Raw genomic sequence first — 26,490 nt, 5'->3', positions numbered from 1 at the left:
CACTCCAGCCTGGGTGACAGAGCAAGACACCGTCTCAAAAAAAAAAAGAAGAAGAAGAAGAAGAGACACAGACATACACAGGGCAAAAATGGCCATGTGGTGGTGGAGCAGGGATCAGAGCAATGCAGCTCCAGCCAAGGAATTCCAAGGACTGCCTGCAACCACCAGAAGCGAGGAAGGAGCAAGGAGAGCTTCCCCTCCAGGTTTCAGAGGGAACATGACTCTGCTAATGCCTTGGTCTGAGACTCCTTGCCTCCAGGCCTGTGAGACAATACATTTTTGTTGCTTTAAGCCACTCAATTTGTAGTGCTCTGTTACGGCAGCCCTGGCAACAAATCTACATCCAAATCCCCGTCTCCAGCTCTGCTTCTAGGGAACCCAGCCAAAGACAACCAGCTTGTTTTTTTTTTTTTTCTTTCTTTCTTTCTTTTTTGCAGAACTTAATTTTTTTTTTAACTTTTATTTTAAGTTCAGGAGTACAAGCGCAGGTTTGTTACCCAGGTAATTTTGTGTCATGGGGGTTTGTTGTATAGATTATTTTATCACCCAGGTATTAAGTCTAGTACCCATTAGTTGTTTTTCCTGATCCTCTCCCTCCTCCCACCCCCCACCCTCCAAAAGGCTCCAGTGTGTATTGTTCCTCTCTCTGTGTTCATGTGTTCTCAGCATTTAGCTCCCACTTATAAGTGAGAACACAGAGTATTTGGTTTTCCATTCCTATGTTAGTTTGCTGAGGAGAGTGGCCTCCAGCTCCATCCATGTTCTTGCAAAGGACATGATCTTGTTCTTTTTCATGACTGCGTAGTATTCCATGGTACATATGTACCACATTTTCTTTATCCAGTCTATCACTGATGGACATTTAGGTCAATTCCATGCCTTTGCTATTGTGAATAGGGCTGCAATGAACATAACGCATGTGTGTGTTCTTATAATAGAACAACTTATATTCCTTTGGTATATGCCCAGTAATGGGATTGCTGGGTCGAAAGGTATTTCTGTCTTTAGGTCTTTGAGGAATCAACACACTGTCTTCCACAATGGCTGAACTAATTTACACTCCCACCAACAATGTATAAGCATTCCTTTTTCTCCACAACCTCACCAACATCTGTTATTTTGGACCTTTTAATAGTAGCCATTCTGACTGGTGTGAGATGGTATCTCATTGTGGTGTTGATTTGCATTTCTCTAATCATCAGTGATGAGCTTTTTTTCGTATGATTGCTGGCAGCACGTAAGACAACCGGCTTTTCTACTCAAAGAGCATAAATTCCAGAGTAAGCATTAGCTGGGCAATAGGAGCATATTCTTTCCTGTCAAGAGTCTCCAGTGCCTTTCTTTGTGTGTTTCTTGCCTCGCTAGTATGAGTCTGGTATTCAAAGTGAAATACCCATATAGCATGACCTTCCTAGTGGATTTCATCATTTAAAACTTCTGCCTGAAATACATTTGCTCCCCAAATGTGAGCAAATACATCCTGATCCACTCCAACAGTCAAGACCTACCATATTGGAATTACTGAGAGATGGTACCTCAGTCTTCAATATGGTGTCCATTTTCAAGGCCAATTTTGATCATTCTTAACAAAATGAGTCTTGGCAGGGCTCAGTAGCTCATGCTGATAACCCCAGCAAACTTTAGGAGGCCGAGGTGGGAGGATCGCTTGAGACCAGGAGTTGGAGACCAGCCTAGGCAACACAGAGAAATCCCCATCTCTGCAAAATATATTTTAAAAAAAACTAACCAGGTACAGTGGCATACAATTGTAGTCCTAGTTACTCAGGAGGCTGAGGTGGGAGGATCTCTTGAGTCCAGGAGTTTGGGGCTGCAGTGAGCTGTGATTGCTCCACTGCACTCCAGCCTGGGCCACTGAGCCAGACTCTGTTTCTAAAAATAAAAAATAGGCCAGGGACGGGCACGGTGGCTTAAGCCTGTAATCCCAGCACTTTGGGAGGCCCAGACGGCCAGATCATCCTGGCTAACACAGTGAAACCCCGTTTCTACTAAAAACACAAAAAATTAGCTGGGCGTGGTGGCAGACACCTGTAGTCCCAGCTACTTGGGAGGCTGAGGCAGGAGAATAGCTTGAACCCAGGAGGCGGAGCTTGCAGTGAGCTGAGCTCCGGCCACTGAACTCCAGCCTGGGCGACAGAGCGAGACTCTGTCTCAAAAAAAAAAAAAAAAAAGGCCGGGTGCGGTGGCTCACACCTGTAATCCCAGCACTTTGGGAGGCCGAGGAGGTGGATCACAAGGTCAGAAGATCGAGACCACGGTGAAACCCCGTCTCTACTAAAAATACAAAAAATTAGCCGGGCGCTGTGGCAGGCACCTTAGTCCCAGCTACTCAGGAGGCTGGGGCAGGAGAATGGCGTGAACCGGGGAGGCAGAGTTTGCAGTAAGCCGAGATCGCGCCACTGCACTTCAGCCTGGGGGACAGAGCGAGATTCCGTCTCAAAATAAATAAATAAATAAATAAATAATAAAACAAAATAATTTTAAAAAATCAAAATGCGTGCTGATTGCCCATTTATTACTGCGTGCAGCACACTGCATTATGGCTTGCTGTTTACCAAACTCTCTTTCCCACTAGATTGGAAGTTTCCTGCTGCTAGGAATGGTATGGGATTCATTTTTATTAATCCAACTAGAAATGCCGGGCACATAATAGGATCTCAAGAAAAACAGAATGAAGAAATGAGCAGATCAGAGAAGAAAAAAACAAAGAATAATAAAGAGGGGAGAAGAGAAGGAAAACAAATATCTTAAGGGTCCAGATGACGCTTCCAAAAACTATTTTGAACAGTACTAAGAAAACACTCATCATCATCAGGAATGAGAGACAGAAGGCATTTACAGCCAGGATTTAAGAGTCAAATCCACAATTAAAGGCATTAACAGCCACTACTTGGCTGATAATAGCACCAGCAAGGCTGGAAGCCCGAGTGTGACAGACCAGAGTGTAAATCAGATAAGCAGTTAGAGCAGTTGACCTGCCTGCAATATTTCAACTTTATACACACTTTTGGTATTTTATATTTTTAGAGACAAGGCCTCACTCTATTGCCCAGGCTGGAGTGCATTGGCGCAATCGTAGCTCACTGCAGCCTCAAACTCCTGGGCTCAAGAAATCCTCCTGCCTCAGCCTCCCGAGTAGCTGGGACTATAGGCACATGCCACCATGCCTGGCTATTTTTTTTTTAATGTTTTGTAGAAATAAGGTGTCACTATGTTTCTCAGGCTAGTCTCGAACTCTTGGGCTCAAGCCATCCTCCCACCTCAACCTCCCAAAGTGCTGGGATTACAGGTGTGAGCCATGGCACTCAGCCCTATACACATGAATACTTTTAATTCTTAGAGGCACCCAAAGGTCCCCATGAAACTAAAGCACAGCCTGCAGCTTTATCAAGGGTGAGGAGCCAGCCCTTGCCTGGGAGAAACCTGCTCCCGCAGTGACATAAAACAGGCCTGGCTGTCCCTCTTCAGATGGAAGGGAGACGGCAGCCCCGAGATTAACTCAGCTCAGGAGACGCCAGCTCCTCTGCCACAAGAAGGCTCAGCATCAGGAGTGAACCGGAACACTCCCCGCCTCTTGTCTGCCCAATTAGATATTCACCAGGTGTGATTACCGCTTAGTGCACTGGAAGACGATGCATTACAGGCTCACCCTGAATGGGTTCACAATAGAAGTCGTCCTCTCCTGACAACTGGGGCTGCCACTGTGGAGAGCTCACCACCCGCCAGGCCCTCGCTGCAAGGTGGTATTGCTACCTCCATTTCACCTGAAGTGAGGGAGCAGAGGGGCCTAGCAACAGTTAGGCAGTGGGAGGAAGGTTGCAGATTAGACCCAAGGCCATTTTCTCTGCGTGTCACCAAATGGCTCCCCATGGAAAGGCAATCTTTTTTTTTTTTTAGAGACAGGGTCTTGCTCTGTCACCCAGCCTGGAGTGAGCTGGAGTGAGTGCACTGGCTCGATCATAGCTCACTGCAGCCTCGAACTCTGGGCTCAAGAGATCCTCCTGCCTCAGCCTCCCAAGTAGCTGGAATTACAGATGTGCACCACCATGCCTAGCTAATTTTTACATTTTTTTTTTGTAGAGACGGGATCTCATTGTGTTGCCCAGCTGGTCTCACATGCCTGGACTCAAGTGATTCTCCTGCCTCAGCCTCCCAAAGTGCTGGGATTACAGGCATGAGCCACTGCGCCTGGCCTGGAAGGCAACTCTTATTGACCTCATGGTAGCCAAAGCCCCCTCCCTTGTTTCTCCATCTCCCGTCCCTGTTCCTACACCAGCCATCCCACAGGACAGGGAGAGAAGGAAGGGAAGACAGGAGGAGGGGAGGAAGGAAGGAGGTGAGGGAGGGGAAAAGGGAGGGAAGAGGGAAGCGGGGAAGGAAGGGAGGAAGGGAGCGAAGAGAGAAGTGGGAAGGGAGGGAGGAAGGAGTGGCTGGATCTTTTCCTTTCCTTGGGCTCCCCACATCCTTCTACCCACAATGAGTAGACGGTTATCCTCTAACACGCAGGAATGCCCAACAGCCGACTGGAGACACAGCCTGGTCCGTGGGTGGCTTCCCGAGCAGCCAACCACATTTCCCTGGGCTGGACAGGAGGAAGGAAGCCAATCTAACAGTTGGGCTGAAAAACATCCATGCATCATCCTGTTTTCCAGCCTTCACTTTTTCCTCCCAAATCAATTTCTGAAAGTCAAAATGATTGATAGCTTTATACCCTGTGCAATCATTCTCCTTATTAAATAACTCAGCATCAATCATTTAAAAAAGGCTTCCAGAGTGGTGGTGGTTACATGAATCTATACATGTGATAAATTTTCACAGAAAGACACACACAGGAGTGATGTATATAAAAACTAGTGAAATCTGAGTAAGCTCTAGGTTGGTTACCAGTGTCTATTTCCTGGTTGTGTAAGACGCTATCACGCTGGATCAAGAGGACACAGGAACTCTCTGCTATTTTTGCAACCTCTTGTGAGTCAAAAATTATTTCAAAATAAAAAGTTTTAAAAATCCAAAAAAGCCTTTTAAACAGTAAAATAAAATAAAAACAATCATTTTTTTAAAAAGCTCCCGGGGGAAATACCACAAACCCATCCCTTACCTGAGAACTGGGAATCAGCGCCTTCCACCAGTGCCCGCCCTTGACCAGGTCAACTTCACACAAAGGCACGGAAACTTTCCCAATGACACAGTGGCGGGAGAACTTATCAAAATCCACCACGGTCAGGAGCAGGGTCCTCCTCTGGGCCTCCAGAAAGGGGATCTCAAAGGTGTAGCGCTCCTCAAACACGGGTTTCTGGGTCTTGCGTTTGACCCCGGTCTGCTTTGAGTTCTTCTGATCTGGCAGGAGACAGATCTTGACGTAGGGGTTGGAGTGTGCCATGTCCTGACGCGAGCCGTCATGGGAGATGGGAGGTGGCAGGTCTCTGGCCTCGATCACACGCACGGTGAGGTGGTTGTGCAGCAGGTCGTACTGAGTGCTAAAGTGCAGCATGCCCAGCTGGTACTTGGACAGGATCTCCTCGTCTGTCAGAGAGTCCACGTCGTCACTGCTGGAGTCGAGGGAGTACAGATGGGGTTCGAATTTCCTGAAATAGTCGTCGGGGGTATAGGTCCGTCTGAGCACCGAAGGCTGGATGGGCTCCTTCTTGGCGCTGAAAACGCCAAACTCGATGGGTTTAATATCGATGAGCGGAGAGCTGGGACGTCTGGACTCAAGACCTGAGAGCCACCAGAAATAACAATGAAGACAGCCACATACAGGGCACACCTGGGCAACTTTGCAGGTGAGCAGATTCTTGCACTATTTACTCTGCTTCAAAACGATCCTTGCCATCTTTCTCCACACTCTGAAATACTCACTGATTCTGTGACAGACAGTATGGTGGCACTCTTGCAGCTAAGTGCCAGGCACTGCTCTAATAGACTGAGTACATTACATCATCTCATATGTGCAATCACAATCTTCACATCCCCTTGAATTCTTAGATAATTACTATTATCCCCACTTTATAGACGAGGAAACAGAAGCTGTAAGTAACTTTCTGAAGGTCACACACTTGCAAGTGGAGGAGTCAGGGGTCAGGCTGGTCTAGCTGGCCCCAGAATCTGGCTCTAACCATTATCCTATGATATCTCCACTTTAAGAAAGTGAGCTCTGGGACCAGAGTGTCTGGGTAGAATTCCCTCTCAGCCACTTACTCACTACTCGTGTACTCATTAACAATGAGCCATGTGACTCCGGGCATATTCTTTTGACTCTCTGGGACTCTGTTTTCCCATCAGTAAAACAGAGTCAATAATGGCACCTACCTCAAAGAATGTGATGAAGATTCACTGAACCAGGGCATGGAAAGGGCATGGCGTGGAATGTGCCCGTAGGCACAGACCAATAAATGGGAATGATTATACTTCTTCAAGGTTCATATTCAAACCTCATTGCTTACGGGCTGCCTCTCTCCCTTCCATGAACCAGCAGAGTGCTGGTTCATGGATCCCAAGTTCATAATTCTAACCTTTGTGCATCCCACTCTTCTAGCAATGAGCTCATGGCATTCTTGCTAATTGCCCTAACAGCTGTCTTTATGAGACATTTGCCTGAGGCATGGGCGGTACTCTGACAGATGTGTGCTAAATGGAAATCACCCGTGTTTAGAGCTGGGCGTGAGACTCAGAAACCATCTAGGCCCACACTGTCCATAGAAAGATAACGCAAGCCAGAAATGCAAGCCACATATGTAACTTAATATATCCTGGCAGCCATGACTTTAAAAACACGCCAAAAAAAGGGCAAAATGCCTTTAATTTAATGTAATTTATTTGTTTATTTTGAGACAGTGTCTTGCTCTGTCGCCCAGCCTGGAGTGCAGTGGCGGATCTCGGCTCACTGCAACCTCCACCTTCCAGGTACAAGTGATTCTCATGCCTCAGCCTCCCAAGTGGCTGGGACCACACCTGGCCCATTTTTGCATTTTTAGTAGAGATGGGGTTTCGTCATGTTGGCCAGGATGGTCTTGAACTCCTGGCCTCAAGCAATCTGCCTGCCTTGGCCTCCCAAAGTGCTGGGATTACAGGCATGAGCCACTACACCTGGCCTGCAAAATTAATTTTAGTATTTTATTTTATTTAACCCACTATATCCAATATATAATCATTTCAACATGGAACCAATATAAAAACATTTTAGTGAGATACTTTAAATTCTCTCTCTCTCTTTTTTTTTTTGGAGACAGCTTTTCACTTTTGTTGCCTGAGCTGGAGTGCAGTGGTGCGATCACGGCTCACTGCAACCTCCGCCTCCCGGGTTCAAGTGATCCTACTGCCTCAGCCTCCCAAGTAGCTGGGATTACAGGCATGCGCTACCATGCCTGTCTAATTTTGTATTTTTAGTAGAGATAGGGTTTCACCATGTTGGCCAGCCTGGTCTCGAACTCCTGACCTCAGGTGATCCTCCCACCTCGGTCTCCCAAAGTGCTGGGATTATAGGCACAAGTCACCGCACCAGGCCTTTTATTTTCTCACTGTCTTGAAAGTTCAGTACGTATTTTGCACTCACAGAACATCAGTAAGATTCAGTCTCACACCATTTACGTGCTCAACAGCTACGTGTGTCTGGTGACTGTTAAACCAGACAGCACAGTTCTAGATCAGCCCTCTCATTTTACAGATGGGAAGACTGAGGCCTAAAGAAACCCAGTGCTCCCTCTGTTTCACTATTTCATGCCCTTGAACTCTTTTTTTTTTTTTTTTCCTACTTTTTTCTTTTCCCTCTACCCCCAGGAAAGGTTGGACACCAATGATCTCCACCTGAATGGACTTGTTTCAGGCATTTTAAGCTTTTCCCTCTGTTTAGTGAATTTCAGACATCAGTTCACGTAGAGAAGAGATACTTTTGTGGAGCAGAAGGAGGTTGGGAGTCTCTGGGTATTTATCTTCCTTTTTCACCCTCACCCAAATCATGCTGTTTGGTCAAACACATATGCCACACAACAGAGTAGACAAATTGGGTGGCCAAGTTTGATGGCTGCACATACATTTTGTTTAGGCTCGAAAGTAAGAATGTTGCATATAAAAAAAAAAAAAAAAAACCCAGATTGCCAATATCTCTTTACAAAGATCAGACAATACTGGGCCCCCAATCCCATACAGCTACCATTGGCCAAGCTGAGCAGCAGCCGCCCTGCTCGCCTTTCAATGGGGCATTCACTTTTCAATTGACTGAAGTCTTCACCCTGCCCTAGTAACTCTCCAGGCAGAGCGGCAGCTGCCATTTGTCACTGCACTCAGGCAATGTTTATCTCTATGTAACCTCTGCATTTGGCCACTGATGCAACCCGCCTAGCTCCCAAAGTCACCAGAATTGACAAGCCCTTCTATATAATATAGCCACACTCATCTTTCAGAATCTGAAATGATATACACTGACAATGTTAATCAATGCAGCCAGTTCAATCAAACTTAAAATTAATAAAAGCAAAAATCAATCAAAATGATTGCTTTTGATTAAACTCATCAGCAATCAGGTGTGATGCCCTCCTCTGTCACACCGTCATTATCTCTCTCTCACCCTGTGCCCTGGACTGTCAACCCACTCCGCCGCCCTCCCCCAGCAACGACACTGCCCTTCATGACTCTCCATGGGAGTGTCTGGGAAAGCCAGCCAGGGCCCCCAGAGAGGCACAGCGGAGATACTTACTCGAAATCCTCCGCGTCAGGCTGTATGTGGACTTGGATGTGTCTGAGGACGAGCGTCTTCCATCCGGGGAGTTGGTCCGTGGGGTCAGCGGGACTTCGCTGGCCGTGTGGACAGAGTCACCATCCTTGTCACTGCTCCGGCTGGCTATCCTATAGGAAGGGAAGAGGTCTCAGTAGCTGTCCAGGAATCCCGAGGGACTGGCATCTCCGCCCCTTGGGGGTTAAGACCCGCGATGAAACCGCTCTCAGACCCATTTTATGCAACATGGAATAATGCAAATTTGAAACAGTGTGGTGTCCTTAAACTCTCAACAACGTCTTGCTTTTTGCACAAAATGTGAAATGATATGAAGAAATACTTCCCGATTTAGAACAATCTGTCAAGAACTTGCATAATTTCAAAGCTGGGGTTGGGGGGAGAACTGTGTAAACTTAGGCTGTCGCCACGTGGGGGCGCCACTTTGGCTCAGTGAAGCCCGAGACCTGTCAATCTCTAATCTGCGGGGAACCGTCTGCTTGTTTATAGGCATCCAAACTTCTGCTTTTGGTTACAAGTGTCCTGGTATTTCAATAGTCACTGTGTCTATAATTTAAGATCTTTTAAAAATATCCTATAACAATGTCACTCAAGGGTTCTTTGCGTGGCAGAAATGGCCCTGAAAATCAACAATTTCTGAACAGAAGTTTGATGTCAAGAAATAGCTATAAATTAGCAGCAGCCATGACTCAATGTGCTCCCAATAAAGAACTGCTGAGAAATTGGGAAGGAGCGGGTAAGGGTGGATGGAGAAGGAAGACGATACGGGGTAGTGATTAAGAGAACCGCTGGGGTTGAACCCTGACTGGATGCTGGGGTAAGTCCCTTTCCCCTCCCGTACCTCCATTTCCCCATCTGTAAAGTGGAAATATTGACTGTACCCACATTATATGGTGGTTGTAAACCCCGAATGAGTTACCACATATAAAATGCATAGAGGCCGAGCATGGTGGCTCACACATTACACCCAGCATTTTGGGAGGCCAAGGCAGGAGGATCCCTTGAGGCCAGGAGTTTGAGACCAGCCTGGGCAACACAGCAGGACCCCATCTCTACTAAAAGTTGACTGGGCATGGTTGCCCACAACTGTAATCCCAGCACTTTGGGAAGCTGAGGCAGGAGGATCACTTGAGCTCGAAAGTTTGAGACCAGCCTGGGCAACATGGCAGAACTCTGTTTCTACAAAAAAATTTTAAAAATTAGCCGGGCATGATGGCTTGTGTTTGTAGTCATAGTCACTTGGGAGGCTAAGGCAAGAGGCTCGCTTGAGCCCAGGAGTTTGAGGCTGCAGTGAGCTATGATTGTGCCAATGCACTCCAGCCTGGGTGACAGAGCAAGAGACCCTGTCTCAAAAATAAATAACTAAAATGCTTAGAACAGTGCTTGGTTGTGTAGTAAACAGGTGCTCAATACATTTTGAAACATTTTTTATGGATGGATCAATCGATCAATTCATTGAATTTTTTTGTTTGTTTAAGAAACAGGATTTCAGGCCAGGTGCGGTGGCTCAAGCCTGTAATCCCAGCACTTTGGGAGGCCGAGACGGGCGGATCACGAGGTCAGGAGATCGAGACCATCCTGGTTAACACGGTGCACGGTGAAATCCCGTCTCTACTAAAAAACACAAAAAACTAGCCGGGCGAGGTGGCAGGCGACTGTAGTCCCAGTTACTAGGGAGGCTGAGACAGGAGAATGGCGTAAACCCGGGAGGCGGAGCTTGCAGTGAGCTGAGATCCGGCCACTGCACCCCAGCCTGGGCGACAGAGCGAGACTCCGTCTCAAAAAAAAAAAAAAAGAAAAAAAAAAAAGAAACAGGATTTCACTATGTTGCCCAGGCTGGACTCAGACTCCTAGGCTCAAAGTGATCCTCCTGCCCTCAGCCTCCTGAGTAGCTGGGACTATAGTTGCACGCCTCCATGCCCAGCTTAGTTGATATTATTACAACTGGGGGGCTTTAAGATCCCCCCCCAATACTCATAAAGCTAGGTAAGGATGCTGGAGGGATGGAAAAGGAGGTAGAAAAACAGCTGGTGACATCGTTTTGAGACTGATGCCGCTAATAACATGCCCCTAAGCCATAATGGCTGTAGATTTATGCCTTCTGAGGCTGCATCCCCCACAACGTGACATTAAAGCCTACAGGAAAACTTGTCTTGAAAAATGCAAGTTTTGAATGCTGTGAAGTCTTCAGACACATTCTGTGCATGAGATGAGACTGATCTAATGTTCTTCAAAAGCATTATCAGGAGCCGGGCGCAATGACTCACGCCTGTAATCCCAGCACTTTGGGAGGCTGAGCTGGGTGGATCATTTGAGGTCAGGGGTTCAAGACCAACCTGGCCGACATGGCGAAACCCCATCTCTACTAAAAGTACAAAAATTAACCTGGCATGGTGGCACGCACCTGTAATCCCATCTACTTGGGAGGTTGAGGCATGAGAATCACTTGAACCTTACCCAGTCTTGGGTATCTCTTTATCACAACACCAAACAAACTAATATAGGTTGGGGGAAGGATGAATAACTGATTTGCATCACTGTTAAAAGGCAGAACCCCAGCTGAGCCAGTAATGCTAAACTCTAAATGGCACACACTCCCAATCGCCAAGTGAGGCATGTCTGTGGGACCTGTAAGAGCTCTGCACATTGTAGGGATTCAACATGTGCTTGTTCGACAACCAACCAACCAACTTGACTTTAATTCACTCTTCAATAAGGGTCTTTCTGGCATTGCTTCAAAAGGCACCAGTCAGATTGTGCAGTTTTCCTAATCTTCACTAGCCCAGCCAAGAAAAGTTGGGGGCCCACAGGACATGAGCATAAGTGACAATTAATGTTGTGTCCCTCAAGATCACACACAGAGCACACACAAAGGCCCAGCTCATCTGCCACGTGCCAGTCCACAGAGGCAAGTCCCGTGGTTCTTGGCTCAAATGTCGCAGTAGGAACAGCATTGCGAAGCCCATACACTTGCCGTTTCTACTTCCTGTCTGTTTGCTAACATGCAGCTGCCCACTTGGTAAATAAATCTGGGGAAAATACAAAGCTATAAATTTGCTTTCTGAATGATGTAGCCATCTTCTCTTTACAGATTTCTCTTTCCATTTTGCATTATGCTGAGTGCCAAAAATGTGTCAAGCACTGCCCAGTGTTTAGAAGAGACCTCATTCATCCTGGGGAGCACAAAGGTCATGCACAGCTGTTCAGTCTGTAGACTGCACAACCCTAGGTGGTGCCATTCATGATGGCCACCATGTGAATTGGTGCCACCTGGAGTTGTGTGGTGTATTGGCCCTGCTGGGAAAGTTACAGTCCACTTCTCTACTAGTGGCAAAACCAAAACAAGTGTCTTCCCAGAGGGTCCCAGTCCCCTTGCCCCTGCTTACACAAAGGGTCAGCAGCAGTCAAGGCAAAATGCAACTGTCCTCCAACTCAGCATGAGAACCTAGGCTGTGCATCTGTAACACTCAACCTTTGGATATCTAGGGGGCAAACAGGTACCTGACTGTGATTTTCAATACCTCTAAGGGGTCTCCGCTGGTACAGAAGAAAATCCAAATTCCTGCCGGGCGCGGTGGCTCAAGCCTGTAATCCCAGCACTTTGGGAGGCCGAGACGGGTGGATCACGAGGTCAGGAGATCGAGACCATCCTGGCTAATACGGTGAAACGCCGTCTCTACTAAAAAATACAAAAAAACTAGCCGGGCGACGAGGCAGGCGCCTGTAGTCCCAGCTACTCGGGAGGCTGAGGCAGGAGAATGGCGTGAACCCGGGAGGCGGAGCTTGCAGTGAGCTGAGATCCGGCCACTGCACTCCAGCCTGGGCGGCAGAGCAAGACTCCGTCTCAAAAAAAAAAGAAAATCCAAATTCCTTACTCCGGCATTCAAGACCCAATTCAACCTGAGCTTGCAGGCTCATTTTCCACTATTCCCCCAGCTCTTCCTAGATGTAGTATCCATTTGTGGTGTCTGCCCACTTCTCTAGTCAATTTTCTCCTCTATAGTCACAACACCCCAATTGTCTATTACAGGGGTCTGCAAACTACAAAGCCAAATTCACTGCCTGATTTTGTAAATGAAGTGTTAATGAAACACAGCCCTGCCCCTTCATTTATGGTCTACAGCTGCTTTTGCACAACAATGGTAGAAATAAGTAGCTGCAACAGAGACCATATGGCCCATGAAGCTAATATATTTACTATTTGGTCCTTTAAAAGTTTGCCAGCCCCTGGTCTAGTAGTTTAGTTCATGTGTTTCAGATGGAAATGACCATTTCCCTGGTTTCCTGGATGGGCAGGTGACTGGCATGATTCTAGCACCATTTCCTCTAAGTGAAAGTGATTGGTACATAACCCAAGCCAGGCTAATGAGAGCCTTTCCTGGTTTTGTTTTGTTTGTTTGTTTATTTGTTCACTTTTTATGCAACGGCAACAGAATGCAAGTCTAGTCCTGCCACATGGAGAAAACAAGCTTAAGAATGAGACCAATACAGAAGAAATAGAGAGAGAGAGAGAGAGAGAGAGAAACAGAGAAAGGCTCTGATGACATGATTTCTGCTCCTGGATCCAGCTATGCCTGAAGCCATCATTCCTGATTCTTTCATAACAAGGCCTTATGCAGAACTGTCATATATGGAATGCAGGGTGTAAATGCACAACTCTAGGGGGCAACCTGACTTATATACCTGCCTTACCTCCTACATGAGATTGAAAATTCCCTGAGCATGGTCATAGGACCCTATCTAGCCCTGTGTATGCCACAGCGCCTGGCACACTGTACTTAAGAAAAAATTACAAAAGGAACTCAGATTAACTTTTCAACTGATGATTGGCACTTTAAGGATGCAAGTTCTGCCTGAAGAATAGTGTGTCAGTCAACAACTTTTTCTGAGTGAACAAGACAGGCAAAAATCCCTGCCCACAAGGAGTTGGCATTCTTCTGAGCATAGCTTTAAAGACATCAGATGGACTGAACTAACTCTTGCTACATAGACCAGTGGAATCCTTTTTTTTTTTTTTTTTTAAAGTCTTGCTCTGTTGCTCAAGTTGGAATGCAGTGGCATGATTATAGCTCACTGCAGCCCTGACTTTCCAGGCTCAAGCGATCCTTCTACCTCAGCCTCCCGAATAACTGGAACTCTAGGCACCAACATGCCCAGCTAATTTAAAAAATTTTTATAGAGATAAGGGTCTCATCGTGTTGCCCAGGCAGGCTGGTCTCAAACTCCTGACCTCAAGCAGTCCTCCCACCTCAGCCTCCCAAAGCACTGGGATTACCGATAAGAGCCACGGCACCCGGCTGCAAATTATCTCTTGATTAATGAGTTGCTTTCACCAAAAATCTCAACTTTACACACACCTGTAGGATTCAGGCCACAACTTATGAATAATGAATAATGGAAGAGTTCTTTAACACTGTGTTTATATCACTTTAATTAATCTCTATTGATACCTAATACTGACAGAAATAAGTGCTTATAAAAGTTTTACTCTGTGCTAAGCATATTATATGCATATCTTATTTATTTATTTATTTATTTATTTATTTATTTATTTATTTATTTTTGAGATAGGGTCTCATTCTTTCCCAGGCTGGAGTGTAGTGGCACAATCACAGCTCACTGCAGCCTCAACCTCCTAGGCTCAAGCGATCCTCAGCCTCCAGAGTAGCTGGGACCACAGGCACACATCACCACACCCAGCTAATTTTTTGATGTTTTGTTGAGATGAGGTGGGGGAGGGGGTCTCACTATGTGGCCCAGGCTGGTCTCAAACTTCTGAGCTCAAGTGATCTGCCTGCCTCAGCCTCCCAAAATGCTGGGATTACAGGCGTGAGCCACTGCGCCCAGCCAGAATTACATTTATAATCACCAACGAAGTATCAAGCATTCCTAACTACTTTTCCACATTCCAAATTCATTGACTCCCGGCAACAACTCTGAGAGAAATACTATTCTTTTTATCATCCCATTTCACAGATGGGAAATGAAGGTACAGAGAGATCAAACCATTTGCCCAAGGTCACAGAACTAGAAATAGTAGTTGCGATCACAGAGCCTGGATCCAGAGCCATTTTGCTATGGAAATATTTGATACTTGCTTCTAAGAAGAGAAAAAGAGGCCTGAGGCATGAGCCCCCAACTTGGGAGGGAAAGATGGGACACCAGAGACTTTTGGAATCTCAGACCAAGGACTGAGCAGAAACAGCACTGCCTCCTTCCACCCTGCCAGGCTCCAGCCGTGCGTTCCCGCCGCTGTCTCTCTCCCTCTCTGGGCCCCTCTCCGAACCATGACAAGCTCACTTGAAGACTTCTTGATCCTTCCCAGCCCCGACCTTCTTGACTGTACCCGGGCTCTCTGACCATGTCCCTCTCTCAGTCACGGAGAGGTGGACCAGGCACGTGGCTGAGAAGCTTCAAAACTGCGTTCCCAAAATATCTGAGCGACTGGCAGATGGAGATGTTGTATGCAGGCGCGGGAGGAGAGCGAATTAGAAATAAAACGAAAGATGCCAGAGAGAACATAAACAGCGTTGGAGGACAGGATGGAGCCTGGAGGTGCTTTTCTGCTTCCCCGTTTCTGAAGTTCTTGTTCGGAGCAGCAAAAAGGCGCTTGTTTGTTGATTCCGTCTACCCATCCATGCAACGGATATTTATCAAGCTTTTACTATGTGCATGCCCTGGGCTGGGTGCTGGGGAATCTTGTCACGCGGACTTGGATGGAAACCCTCAGAATGTGGTCAGCCCTTGAAGACTATAGAGGTTCACAGATCTCCTTTTCTGCTTGGAACAACACTCTACATGACTAAAAATGCCTACACACTTAGCATTACACAGTTCCTATCTCAGAAGGCCCAATGTGCCACTAGGTGAACTAAAACCCCACCACCAGCTGGTCTTGCCAGCTTGCCGAGCAAAATGAGGTGTACAGAACACATCCCCAGTCTGCAGCCAAGATGTCCATGGAAACTCAGCCTGCTTCTCTTTCATGCCCCCACATCCTCCCTCCTGTGGCCCAGACCCCCAACCCCCTTTCTCAGAAAAAGGGAAAAGTCTTGAAATTGATTTCAGAGAAGTTCAAAGCAGTTTTACTTACAGCCAGGGAGGGGTCTGAGCAGGGAAAGGTCCCAGAATTTCAACTTCATCCTCACTTGACTGGCAACAGCTGGACTCGTAGCACTTCTGACAGCAGTGCCGGCAGGTCCATCTGCACAGCAGCAGATCAGAGAGTCTAGAAAGAAAACCCTGAGGCCATTGGGGGAGGTGGGCCGGGGGTATGGGGAGAGGGGTGGTGGGCAGGGTGGGGAAGAGGAAGAGGAGAAACAACACCCAAAATTAAAAGTAGCCGATCTCGGATGAGAAATAGACATTCAGGAGTTCTGGCTTTGCTGCTGAGCACTTAGAACAAAATGTTTTCCATTTCTATTTACCAATTGCAGGCACAAAGATAGCAAACATCAACTCGCTGGAGCCATTAGTAGCAAGCAAAACATTTGCAGGTATTTTCTTTGGTAGTTTATGTGAACGTCTTTCTTGACATGTGAGTGGTTTATACAACATTGTAAAGGCTATACAATATGTTCGAAACACAATTATTATTACTCTGTCTTCTTGAAAGCAGGGGAAAAATATTAAAAAATAATCTCGGTGACATGAAACAGACAGAGATAATCAAACAGAATAAGTAGGGGTGGAGAGGGAAACTTGTCTTGTCAACTGTTGTCTTTTCAAAACCGGGATCTCCTTTCGTTAGAAAGGAATGGAAACTCTGCTAGTATTAACACCAGGTTATTGTTGAATATTCAATATCCCCACAGCCCCACATAACACTCCAAAATGAAAGTCAGGCATTTCTTGATTAGAAACCAGACCAAACAAATCATCAAATGAACCCACCTCGTTTAATGGTTCCAACTGCCCTTTTAAGATCCACGATGAAGCCAAGGGCGTAAGGGAACGAAGGGGTTAAAGAAAGAGAGACAAGACCAGTTTAGCAATATTCCAGCAACTCAAAAAAAAATTTACAGAAGAAAAAAAAAAAAAAAAAACCAGCCCTGAGTATTTCCACTTACCATCCTGGGAAGGGAGCTGACTTCCTAACAAGGTGTTGCTATTTTCAGGGCTGCTGGTAGCCTCCTGGTTAACCAACACCAAATAAATGGGAAACTTTAGCATTTCGATTTGATTTGCACCGTATGCTGTTATGAATCAGAGCGGGCGGATAGATAGTCATGCTATCCAATACAGCCACACTTCAGGAGAAGAGCAAACCTTCCTATACAGAAATAGCCATGTAGCCAACCCAAAAGGACATGATTAGTTAACATGCAGGCAGGCACACAGTGGATGTTACTTGGCTCCCCCGCCCTCCCGGAGGCCCTACCTTCCAATTCTGCTCCAATGGTAATGGTGGGGTGTTTCCTATCACCACCCACAAATAGAGGGAACTAAAAAGGAAGCCCTAATCTGGTCCTGTTGAGGAAGGGGGGCCTCCCTTCCTGTTGTGGCCCCACCCCACCTCCCCATCTTCGTCTCCTGGGTTTTCAGGGCACAGACTCCCTCCTTCTCTTTAAGATGGTTTTCCAAATGGGCCAAGTAGACTAGGTGGGTTAGAAGTCCTGCACCCCAACCTCGGGCATGCCCTGGAGGTGAACTGAGTGGGACTCAAACTTAGAACTTTGTATCAAGAGGGGGAAAGTTATTATCTTCTTTCCAACTCTCCTTCAAGGAGGAGAAAGTCTCAATGTGGTACCACTGCATGTTAACATCTTTTTACCACTTACCAATTTCTACCCTCACCCATCCCCTTTCTTTTAAACAAAGAAAGTAGGTCTTGTCCAGAGCCTTGCAGACAGCCATGTCCACCTAGAATTCAATAATGTGGCATTATTCCCATTGCGTTTATTCTTCTAGTTGCCTTCTGCCCATGTCACATGATTTTGATTTCCTATGATATTAGTGACATAATGTTTCCTTTTCATATGATTTCATTAAAGTAAAAATAAAAGTGAGCCCATTTATAGAAAAAAAATTAAGTTAATAATAGCATAGGTAGGACTAGGCACAGTGGCTCATGCCTATAATCACAGTATTTTGGGAGGCCAAGTCAGGTGGATCACCTGAGGTCGGGAGCTCGAGACCAGCCTGGCCAACATGGTGAAACCCCCTCTCTTCTAAAAATACAAAAAATTAGCCAGGCATGGTGGCAGGCACCTGTAATCCCAGCTGCTGGGGAGGCTGAGGCAGGAGACTCACTTGAACCTGGGAAGCAGAGGTTGCAGTGAGCCGAGATCACACCACTGCACTCCAGCCTGGGCAACAGAGTGAGACTCTGTCTAAAATAATCATCATCACCATCATCATCATCATAGTACAGGTGGTATGTGGCTTGTGAAAAAATCAAAATCCTCGAAGTGGTAAGGGAATAACAACAGCTTGGGAAATAGTCAAAGGCACTTATCACAAAATCTCTAAAGTCAAAACTCAAACCACACACAGAACAAGACCCGAAGGTGCTGAGGGGCCACGCAACGAGCTGAGTCAAGAAGTACTAGAGTCCTAGTCTCACCATTGACTGATCATGTGACTTGCGCAAGTCAGGGGGCCTCTCTGAGCCTTGGTTATCTCTTCTTTAGTGGAAAGGCTACTCTATACTTCAAAGGGGTGCTATTGGGGTGGGACAGGACACTGACTATGCAAATACTTCCATGCGGTCCAGTTGAAAAATAAAATGCACCCTTTCTGTGATGATAATTGGGTGATTGTCAAGACATAGTGGTACCCAGTAGGCACCAGGTATTGTCCCGGCAGGTACAGCAGAGCACAAAACAGCAAAATATACCCTCATAGGGCTTACATGAAAAAGTGCTTTAGAATGTTTAGGATAAAGTGATACTTTTTCATGATAATCCATGACTATTTTAGGAATATGGGGAAGCATTTCCTAGACATTTGGTGGTCAAAAGAGGCCATTTATGAAACCAAAGTGAACAGAGACAAGGCCACCTCATGCCCCTGCTGAAAAACAGCCTCCCCAGCCTTCTCAAAGCCCAGGTGCAAGATGAGTGTCAAGGAACAGAGAGAAACCAAAGAAGATGAAAGAGGTGCCCTGACGTTCCCAGGCATGCGGTCCTTCTGGCATTGGGTCTCCTGGGTCCCCATGTTTGACACCGATGGAAGAGAACCAATTCACACCAGCAAGAAAGAGGAAGAAAGAAAACCCATGCATTCTAAACAGAGGTTGGCAAACTAAGGCTTGCAGATCAAAACCAGCCCCGCAGCCTATTTTGCTACAGCCCTTGAGCAAAGAATGATTTGTAGGTTTTTAAAAGGTTGAAAAAAAAGATGACTGCCTCTTGACTCGTGCAAAGTAAAGTATACAAAATTCAAATGTTGGCGCCTGCAAATAAAGTTTTATTGGAACACAGCCACACCCACTCATTTACTACTGTCTATAGCAGTTTTGGTGTTATAGTCAGAGTGGAATAGTTGTGACAGAGACCATGTGAGCCTCCAAGAGAAAAAAAGTACTATCTGGCACTTCACAGGACAAAAAAAGTTTAACACCTTGTTCTAGAAGGAAAACCACCATCTCTGCTCATTGTCATATGAGATGCTTAACGTATCTCGCACCGACCCCCCTTGAGATCCCACCTTGACCCCTAAGCGGCTGTGTGGCCTTGGGCAAGTCACTTAATTTCTCTTTGCTGAAGGCGGCCATTAAGAACCCGGGGAGCCAGTAAACATGTTCATTTCTCACTAAATTGCGCACTCAGAGGGGCAGGAACTGTGCTGTTTTCATCACTGCATCCCCAGTGCCAGCACTTAGTAGGCGGTCGCCCAAGTGTTTGTTGGGTGACTATTGAAGAGCCCCTGGACAACATTCAGCACACAGTGGGTGGACCGTAATGTGACCTTCAATGAACTTGAAAAGGGAAACTGGCGATTCCACGAAAGGGAAGCCAATCTAGGGAATCCAAGGCAGGAGACGAATGGAAGAGGCTCCGCCAGGTGACACAGCACAGAGTTCCCGGCAGGCTGAAGCGTCTGAGGACACTATGAGGGGATACGTGAGCCAGAGGGGAATGGGAGGACCAGCAGCACCCCCAGCTGTGGCTGAGATGACAAGATGTGAGCCAAGATGCACCCTGGACGTGGAAGTCTGTAAGCTTCTCTGCCCAGCTCAGAGGCGCCAGCACCAGAAGCAAGCGACTCAACCGGTCTCACTGCGAGTCTGCCTGCTTGACCTTGGCGCTGACCTGCGGTCACTTCCCTTCTTGCAGAGGAGAAAGGTCTTTTCATCAAGAAGCCCGGCCCACCCCTCCGCCCCCTCCCCCCCAAAAAAGGCTGCTTAGAAATTATTTCAGAATTATTTCAGCCCAAGGATTCTTGGGGGACGTTTCTTCAAGGTGAAGAGGGTCCACATCTCCCGGATCCCAATGCAGCGGACTAAAGTAACAGGCTCCCTTTTCTTCACCAGCGCGCCTCTGGCCTCCGGGTGTCCCCCACCCCTCAGCACCCAGTGCCCGGTAGAGACGACGTCCTTGTCCCTCCTGGTCGGAACAGCTGCCTCAGGCTCGGTCTGCCGGCCAATTAGCCAGAGCCGTCACCACGGCAACGGCAGCTGGCGGGCCGGGCTCCTGGCTCGCCCCGGGCCGCCCTCCCCACGGCCCCTCCCCTGGGGTGGGGTGCCAAGGAGAGGGAGGGGCAGGGGGGAAGAAAAGTCCGCCCCACCCCCCATTGCCTCCCCAAGAGGCAAGGGCGCGCGTTGCAGAGTCCACATAGGACCCTCCATCCCAGGGTTTGGGGGTCCCCAGTCTCTCCTTCCGGGGCGCACCCCTGTTGCTGCAAGGGTTGCCCGCGCACGGGCATCCTTTTTCTCGAAGCAAGTTTGTGGGAGCCTAGCAGTGGGCCCTCCCTTCCGCGCGCTCCCAGCCGGAGGGGGCGCAGCACCCTCTACCCGCACCCCGGACCTTGCCCCCAGCCTCAGCCCTACCTGGATGTACGCCATTTTCGCCCGCGCGCACTCACTCCGGCCCGGGCATGGCGCCGCCACGGCCACTTTGCCCTCGCCAACAGCGGAGGGGGAAGAAAGCAAAGGGGGAAAGGAAGAAAAAAGCAGCCGGTGGCCCCAGACGTGACTGGAGTGGCTGATGAGCGCCGCCCGCCCCTCCGCCGGCCGCCCCGTCCTTGCCTTTCCCTGCGTTCCGGCTCTCGGAATCGGGGCCGCCTCCCCGGTTCGGAGAGATCGGTTGCCCAGGGCCCCCGCCTCGGTCTCCCTCGCTGTCCCGTGCTCCCCCCCCGAGGCGCTCCCCAGGCTGGAATAAGGCCCGGGCGCCTGGGCAAGGAGCCCGGGGCAGCCGCGGGGACTGCAGCGACCCCAGCGCAGGCGGGGCCGGAGACGCTGGGGCCCCAGCAAGCGGGAGGCGGGGGAGGGGATGGGGAAGGAGAAGGGGGTGGGAGGGGGCGGTACACAGGTCAGCCCATCCTGCTGGCAAGGGGGCTGGCACCTACCGAAAGCAGGGCCCCCCGGGCAGCCGTGGAGCGGAGGGGACACAGTGCAGCCTGCCATGAAGTCTGCAGCAGGGAGGGTCCTCCCCATCCAGCCCTCTCCCCAAACTGGGTTGGAAAAACTTTATTCCCGCCCCACCTGACGCGCCTAGCACGGTTGCGGTGAGGATCGCAGAGGCTGCTTGGATGGGAGCCTCAAGTTAAGGTGGGCATAGGGCGTCCCAAACGGAGGCGCTGTGTCCAGGGCTTCAGGGGGCGCGCGGAGAGAGCCGAGCGCCCTTTAATCTAAACCAGCCGGAGTTGCGCCCTGGACGCAACAGGTCTAGTGCGGGGCGGCCCGGCAGCGCCACCCAGCGTCGTGCCCGGCTTCGTGTGCTCCTCTGCCCACCGGCTGCCGGCAGCCAGCGAGCGTGCGCCCCGGGGCGTGTCCACCACCGCCCTCCTGCCTGACCTCTTGGCTGGGGCGCCCTGGACCCACAGGCCTCCATCAAACCTCCCAGTCCAAGGCCTCTGGCTCTCCACTCAGAGATTCGAGGTGGAATATTGCCCTCCGCTGGATTTCTTATTTTATTTTTTTATTTTATTTTATTTTATTTTATTTTAGACACAGAGTGTCACTCTGTCACCCAGGCTGTAGTGCAGTGGAGTAATCTTGGCTCGCTGCAACCTGTGCCTCCCAGGTTCAAGGAATTCTCGTGCCTCAGCCTCCCGAATAGCTGGGACTACAGGCGCACGTCACCACGCCCGCTAGATTTTGTATTTTTAGTAGAGAAGGGGTTTCACCATATGGGCCAGGCTGGCCTCGAACTCCTGGCCTCAAGTGATCTGCCTGCCTTGGCCTCCCAAAATGCTGGGATTACGGGCTTGAGCCACTGTGCGGGCCGGATTTCTTTTTAATATGCCCAGTCATCTCCTGTTGCTGGGCACCAGCTTATCAGCCTTTTCATTTTAACCTCCCAGTGCCTCTTTTTCCTCAGTAAAAGCAGGAGAAAATCTCCAGCCTGCCTATCCTCCAGGGCTGTTTTGTGGGAATAAACGAGAAAATGAATATGGAAGTAACAAACAAAGGATGGATATTCAGATGCATATATTTTTTGTCTAAAAATCTAGCAGGCCTATACATTTTTTAGTATGATATATTTAGTTTGTAGCATATAGCACGTAACGCATATTGAGTGCTTATGATTCTGCAGGCATACACGCCTCAACACTTCACAAGCATTATTTCATTTCAACCTGCAGTACCTTGATCACTCCTATCAGCTAGCACTCTGTCCAGCCAGAGTAGGCACTGAATAATTGTTTTTGTTGCCCTTATTCACTCTGCTTCCTGAGGGAGGTGCTATGATTATCTCCAATTTATGAGGGACTGGAGTCCGGAGAGGTAAAGCCTCTACGAAGGCCTGACAGCTGGTAGCCCGGGGCACTGGCCTTTGAACCTACAAGTCCAGGAATGAACCCAAAGTGGCCGCTCCTAATCACTTAGTGGTATTTATCCACAATCTTTCTCCAGCACTGATGGCATGGCATGCCAGATGGGGAGTGGGCCTCACAGAGGAGGATGCCTATTGGGACGAGTGCTCCTTGGGGGCACTTGACGGAGTTGGAGGAATTTGCTAGGTGTTCCCGTAAGTAAAAATAATTAACCCTTTTTCACCTGAGGTCAGGAGTTTGAGACCAGCCTGGCCAACATGGTGAAACCCCGTCTCTACTAAAAATACAAAAATTAGCCAGGCATGGTGGCAGGCACCTGTAATCCCAACTACTCCAGAGGCTGAGGCTAGGAGAATCGCTTGAACCTGGGAGGCGGTGGTTGCAGTGAGCTGAGATTGTGCCACTGCACTCCAGCCTGGGTGACAGAGTGAGACACCATCTCAAAAAAAAAAAAAAAGTTAACCCTTTTTGAGGTCTGTGTGCCAGGCACTGTTTTCAGCCCTTTACATGAATTTCAATCTTTTAATTTTCTGAAAAAGTTAACCCTTTTTGAGGTCTGTGTGCCAGGCAGGCACTGTTTTCAGCCCTTTACATGAATTTCAATCTTTTAATTTTCTGATTACCATGAGGTAGGCACTAGTACTATCCCACTCTTTAGGTGAGAAAAAAAGAAGCATGAAGAGGTGAAGCTGGCCAGGCATGGTGGCTCATGCCTGTAATCCCAGCACTTTGGGAGGCCAAAGTGGGTGGATCACTTGAGGCCAGGAGTTCAAGACCAGCCTGGCAACATGGTAAAACCCTACAAAAATTTTCTTTACAAAATATCAAAATTAGCCCAGCATTGGTGGCTCACACCTGTAGTCCCAGCTACTTGGGAGACTGAGGCTGAAGAATCACTTGAGCCCAGAAGATTGAGGCTATAGTAACCTGAGATCACACCACTGTACTCCAGCCTGGGTGACACAGTAAGACCCTATCTCAAAAAAAAAAAAAAAAATGAAATCATTTGCCCAAGGCGTATCATGCCAGACCACGGTTAACTCCTATAGGAATGGTACCATGTCCAAGAGGCCAAAAAAGAGACCTAAAGATAGTGAACGAGACATAGGGTTTATTGGGGAAACACGTACAGGGACAATCCAGTGGCAGCTGGCTGGACAGGAGAACCTCTATTGTTTATATAAAAAGCATGCAGTTTATGTAGCGTTTTCACTTAGCACCCTCCACCTAGCAACTTCCTTTTGGCCCTTTAACCCAAAACAAAGAGCCTCAATTGTTTATATAAAAAGCATGGAGTTTATATAGCATTTTTGCTTAGCACCCTCTATCTAGGCAACTTCCTTTTGACCCTTTAACCAAGGGTTTTGCCTCTTTAACCCAAAACAAAGGGCCTCAATTGCCTGTACAGCCTGCATTCCAAGGGACAGGCAGGAGACCCAGACATCCTTCATAGATAAGGAGTGAATCTCCAGGTTGGCCACTCCTGGATTCCTTAGCTCTGAACTGTGAATACACATTCTTCTTAAACCATAGTGTCATTTGCAGGGTAAGCTAAGTTCAATTATTGCCGTTAGATGTGTCTGCCCTGCAGGGTGTGTATGGCTTCCAGGAGCTGGGATTCAAACTTAAACTTGATTCCTTTCCCTAGCCCCTGCACCATGCTGCCTAATAATGCCTGGTCTTGGAGGAGGGGGATGACCCCGTCCCCAGAATTTTTTAGTACCTTAATCCCTTATGACCTGAAACTATCCAAGAATACTAAGCACCTCTCCAGCAAAAGAAGAGGTTATTTAAAATGTGGATGATAGAACCTGCCTCTGGTACTACGAAATGCTTCAAATGTGTGCAAAGCACCTGGCAAAATAGGTGTTTGATAAATGCTTGTTGAATGAGCAAATGGACTGCAACAACAGCTAACATGGACGCTTTCAACTGTCAATAACCAAGTGGTTATTATGATTGAGTGCTAAGCCCTTCATATTCGTTTTTGTTTCATCCCTACTGGATCCTTACAAGGTGGGTACTGTCAAGGTCCCAGTTTATGGGTGAGGAAATTGAAGTCTTGAGATGAGAAGCAAAGTGAGTTGCCCAAGGGAAACAGGTGACAAGAGACAGGGACAGGATACAAATGCAGATCTGGTTAGCAATAAAGGCTCAACTCATCATGACTTCACCATCATCAGATGAAAGAATGGATGATCAGTTTAAGTCCTTCATCAGGGGAGTCAGATGAGTTCCAGGATCCCACTGCTTTGCAAGCCTCTCCCTGCCTTTCACGGGGACCTGAAGTCCAGCTTTTCAATGTAACTTGGACTCAGATCAAGGCTGTGCCTGCAAAGCTGGCACCTTTACAGGTCTCGATGGAGAAGGCCCCAGTCTAGGAGGTAGACAAATGCATGGAATTATATGTGACCTGTGGTGTGATAAAGGGAGGCTCAGGGGACTGTGGGGTTACAGGTAAGAGGCCCCAACCTAGTGTGATGAAGGATCACAGAAAGTTTCCCAGAGGGGCTGACATTAAACTGAATCCCAAAGAACCAAAGATGGGGAGTGGTGCTTATTTGGGAGGTCCATGAACTTAGAAAGGAAAAAAGTTACGTCGCCTCCTTCTGAAATTTAGTGTTTCCTTCCATTATGAATGCAGGCAACCTCCTTCTGAAATTTAGTGTTTCCTTCCATTATGAATGCAGGCAACAAACCAAAACAAGCTTAGCACTTACTCAGGACTTTGTCACCAACAAAGATCATGTGTAGTCCAGCTCATTACACTTGCAGTTGTTGCAAATGACTTGAAATTTCATTTATGTTCTTTGCTGCTTGAAAATTACAAATAGTTATTAGGCCCACCTCTAAATCAGTCTATTTAAAGTGTCAACAAAGAAGCAAAGACATGACCACGTTTAAATTTGTTTAAATATTTTGATAACTGTATATCAGTGTTCATTATAATTTCATTATCAATCTACATATTCTATTCTATGATTCTAAAAACATTATTCTGAGAGGGTTCTATAGGCTTTGATGAATGGCCAGGGTTTCATGACACAGAAAGTAGTAAGAAAGCCCTGAAGGTAGCCTCTGCATTAGCTTAGAGGTGAGAATGGGATCTGGGGAGAGGCAGGTGCCAGGTGTGGCTCCACAGGTAGCAGATGCCAGATGTCAGGCAGCCTCCTAAGTTACCCCATGGAAAAGCAGAGAGGATTGTGATCAGAAAGATTTTGGCAGGGCTGTGTGCATGTCTATCTGTCTGTCTACCTGGCTGTCTTTGGACATGGAACAGACAAGCCTGGAGGCAGGGAGGCCAACGAGGAGATGTTGCAACAATCTAGGTGAGAAATGATGCGAGTCTGAACCAAGATAATGGCAGTGAGCCAATGGCAGAACCAGAGTGAGAGGTGATGAGGTCATGGAAGGCAAGGAAGGCTAGAGAGATTCAGGTGTGCTGGAGGAGGAGGAGGGGTTTGTGTCTGAATACGTTGAGTCTCAGATATGTATTATCTAGGGTTCCTGGAAGAAGTCCAATTCAGTCCAACTTGGACAGAAAAGAATTTATGGCTCATTAACTGGAAAGTCCAAGGGCAAATCCTGTGGGCCATTGTCCGGAGCCGTGAGGCCCGGAAATTGCCGCAGCTTCTGTTGCTTAAGCTCCGTATCATCAGAGACAAGATGGTGTATTTCCGGGTTCTTCATTAACAACTTTTCCCGCGCGCGCCAACCTTTTTCGTGCCCAGGAAGATATGCAGCCTACAGCGCAGGCGCAATTCCGTGCCCGGGGAAAAAAATACCAATTAATGGCGTATGCG

The 26,490-nt window shown here is 47.7% G+C and overlaps 1 protein-coding gene across 2 annotated transcripts in view; it reads right to left on the bottom strand.

Moving 5' to 3' along the window:
* The window catches only part of SYT17 (synaptotagmin 17), a 99,664-nt gene extending 78,907 nt beyond the window's left edge, over positions 1-20,757 (bottom strand). Inside the window, exons 1-5 of one of the 2 annotated variants that reach the window (XM_023189721.1) lie at positions 20,739-20,757; positions 16,640-16,657; positions 15,840-15,988; positions 8,711-8,859; positions 5,117-5,736 (exon numbers count right to left, since the gene is read on the bottom strand). In XM_023189721.1, the coding sequence (XP_023045489.1) occupies positions 5,117-5,736; positions 8,711-8,859; positions 15,840-15,988; positions 16,640-16,657; positions 20,739-20,753 (951 nt within the window). In that variant the 5' untranslated portion in view covers positions 20,754-20,757. Of the gene's footprint in view, positions 1-5,116; positions 5,737-8,710; positions 8,860-15,839; positions 15,989-16,639; positions 16,658-16,815; positions 17,064-20,738 lie in introns of those variants that run through there. The other variant, XM_023189722.1, reaches the window with a different exon arrangement.
* Positions 20,758-26,490: the final 5,733 nt, after the last annotated feature.

Source organism: Piliocolobus tephrosceles, chromosome 17, assembly GCF_002776525.5.
Source record: "Piliocolobus tephrosceles isolate RC106 chromosome 17, ASM277652v3, whole genome shotgun sequence".
NCBI lineage: Eukaryota > Metazoa > Chordata > Mammalia > Primates > Cercopithecidae > Piliocolobus > Piliocolobus tephrosceles.
The sequence above is the reverse complement of the archived record's forward strand: the minus strand, read 5'-3'. Positions and strand labels throughout refer to the sequence as shown.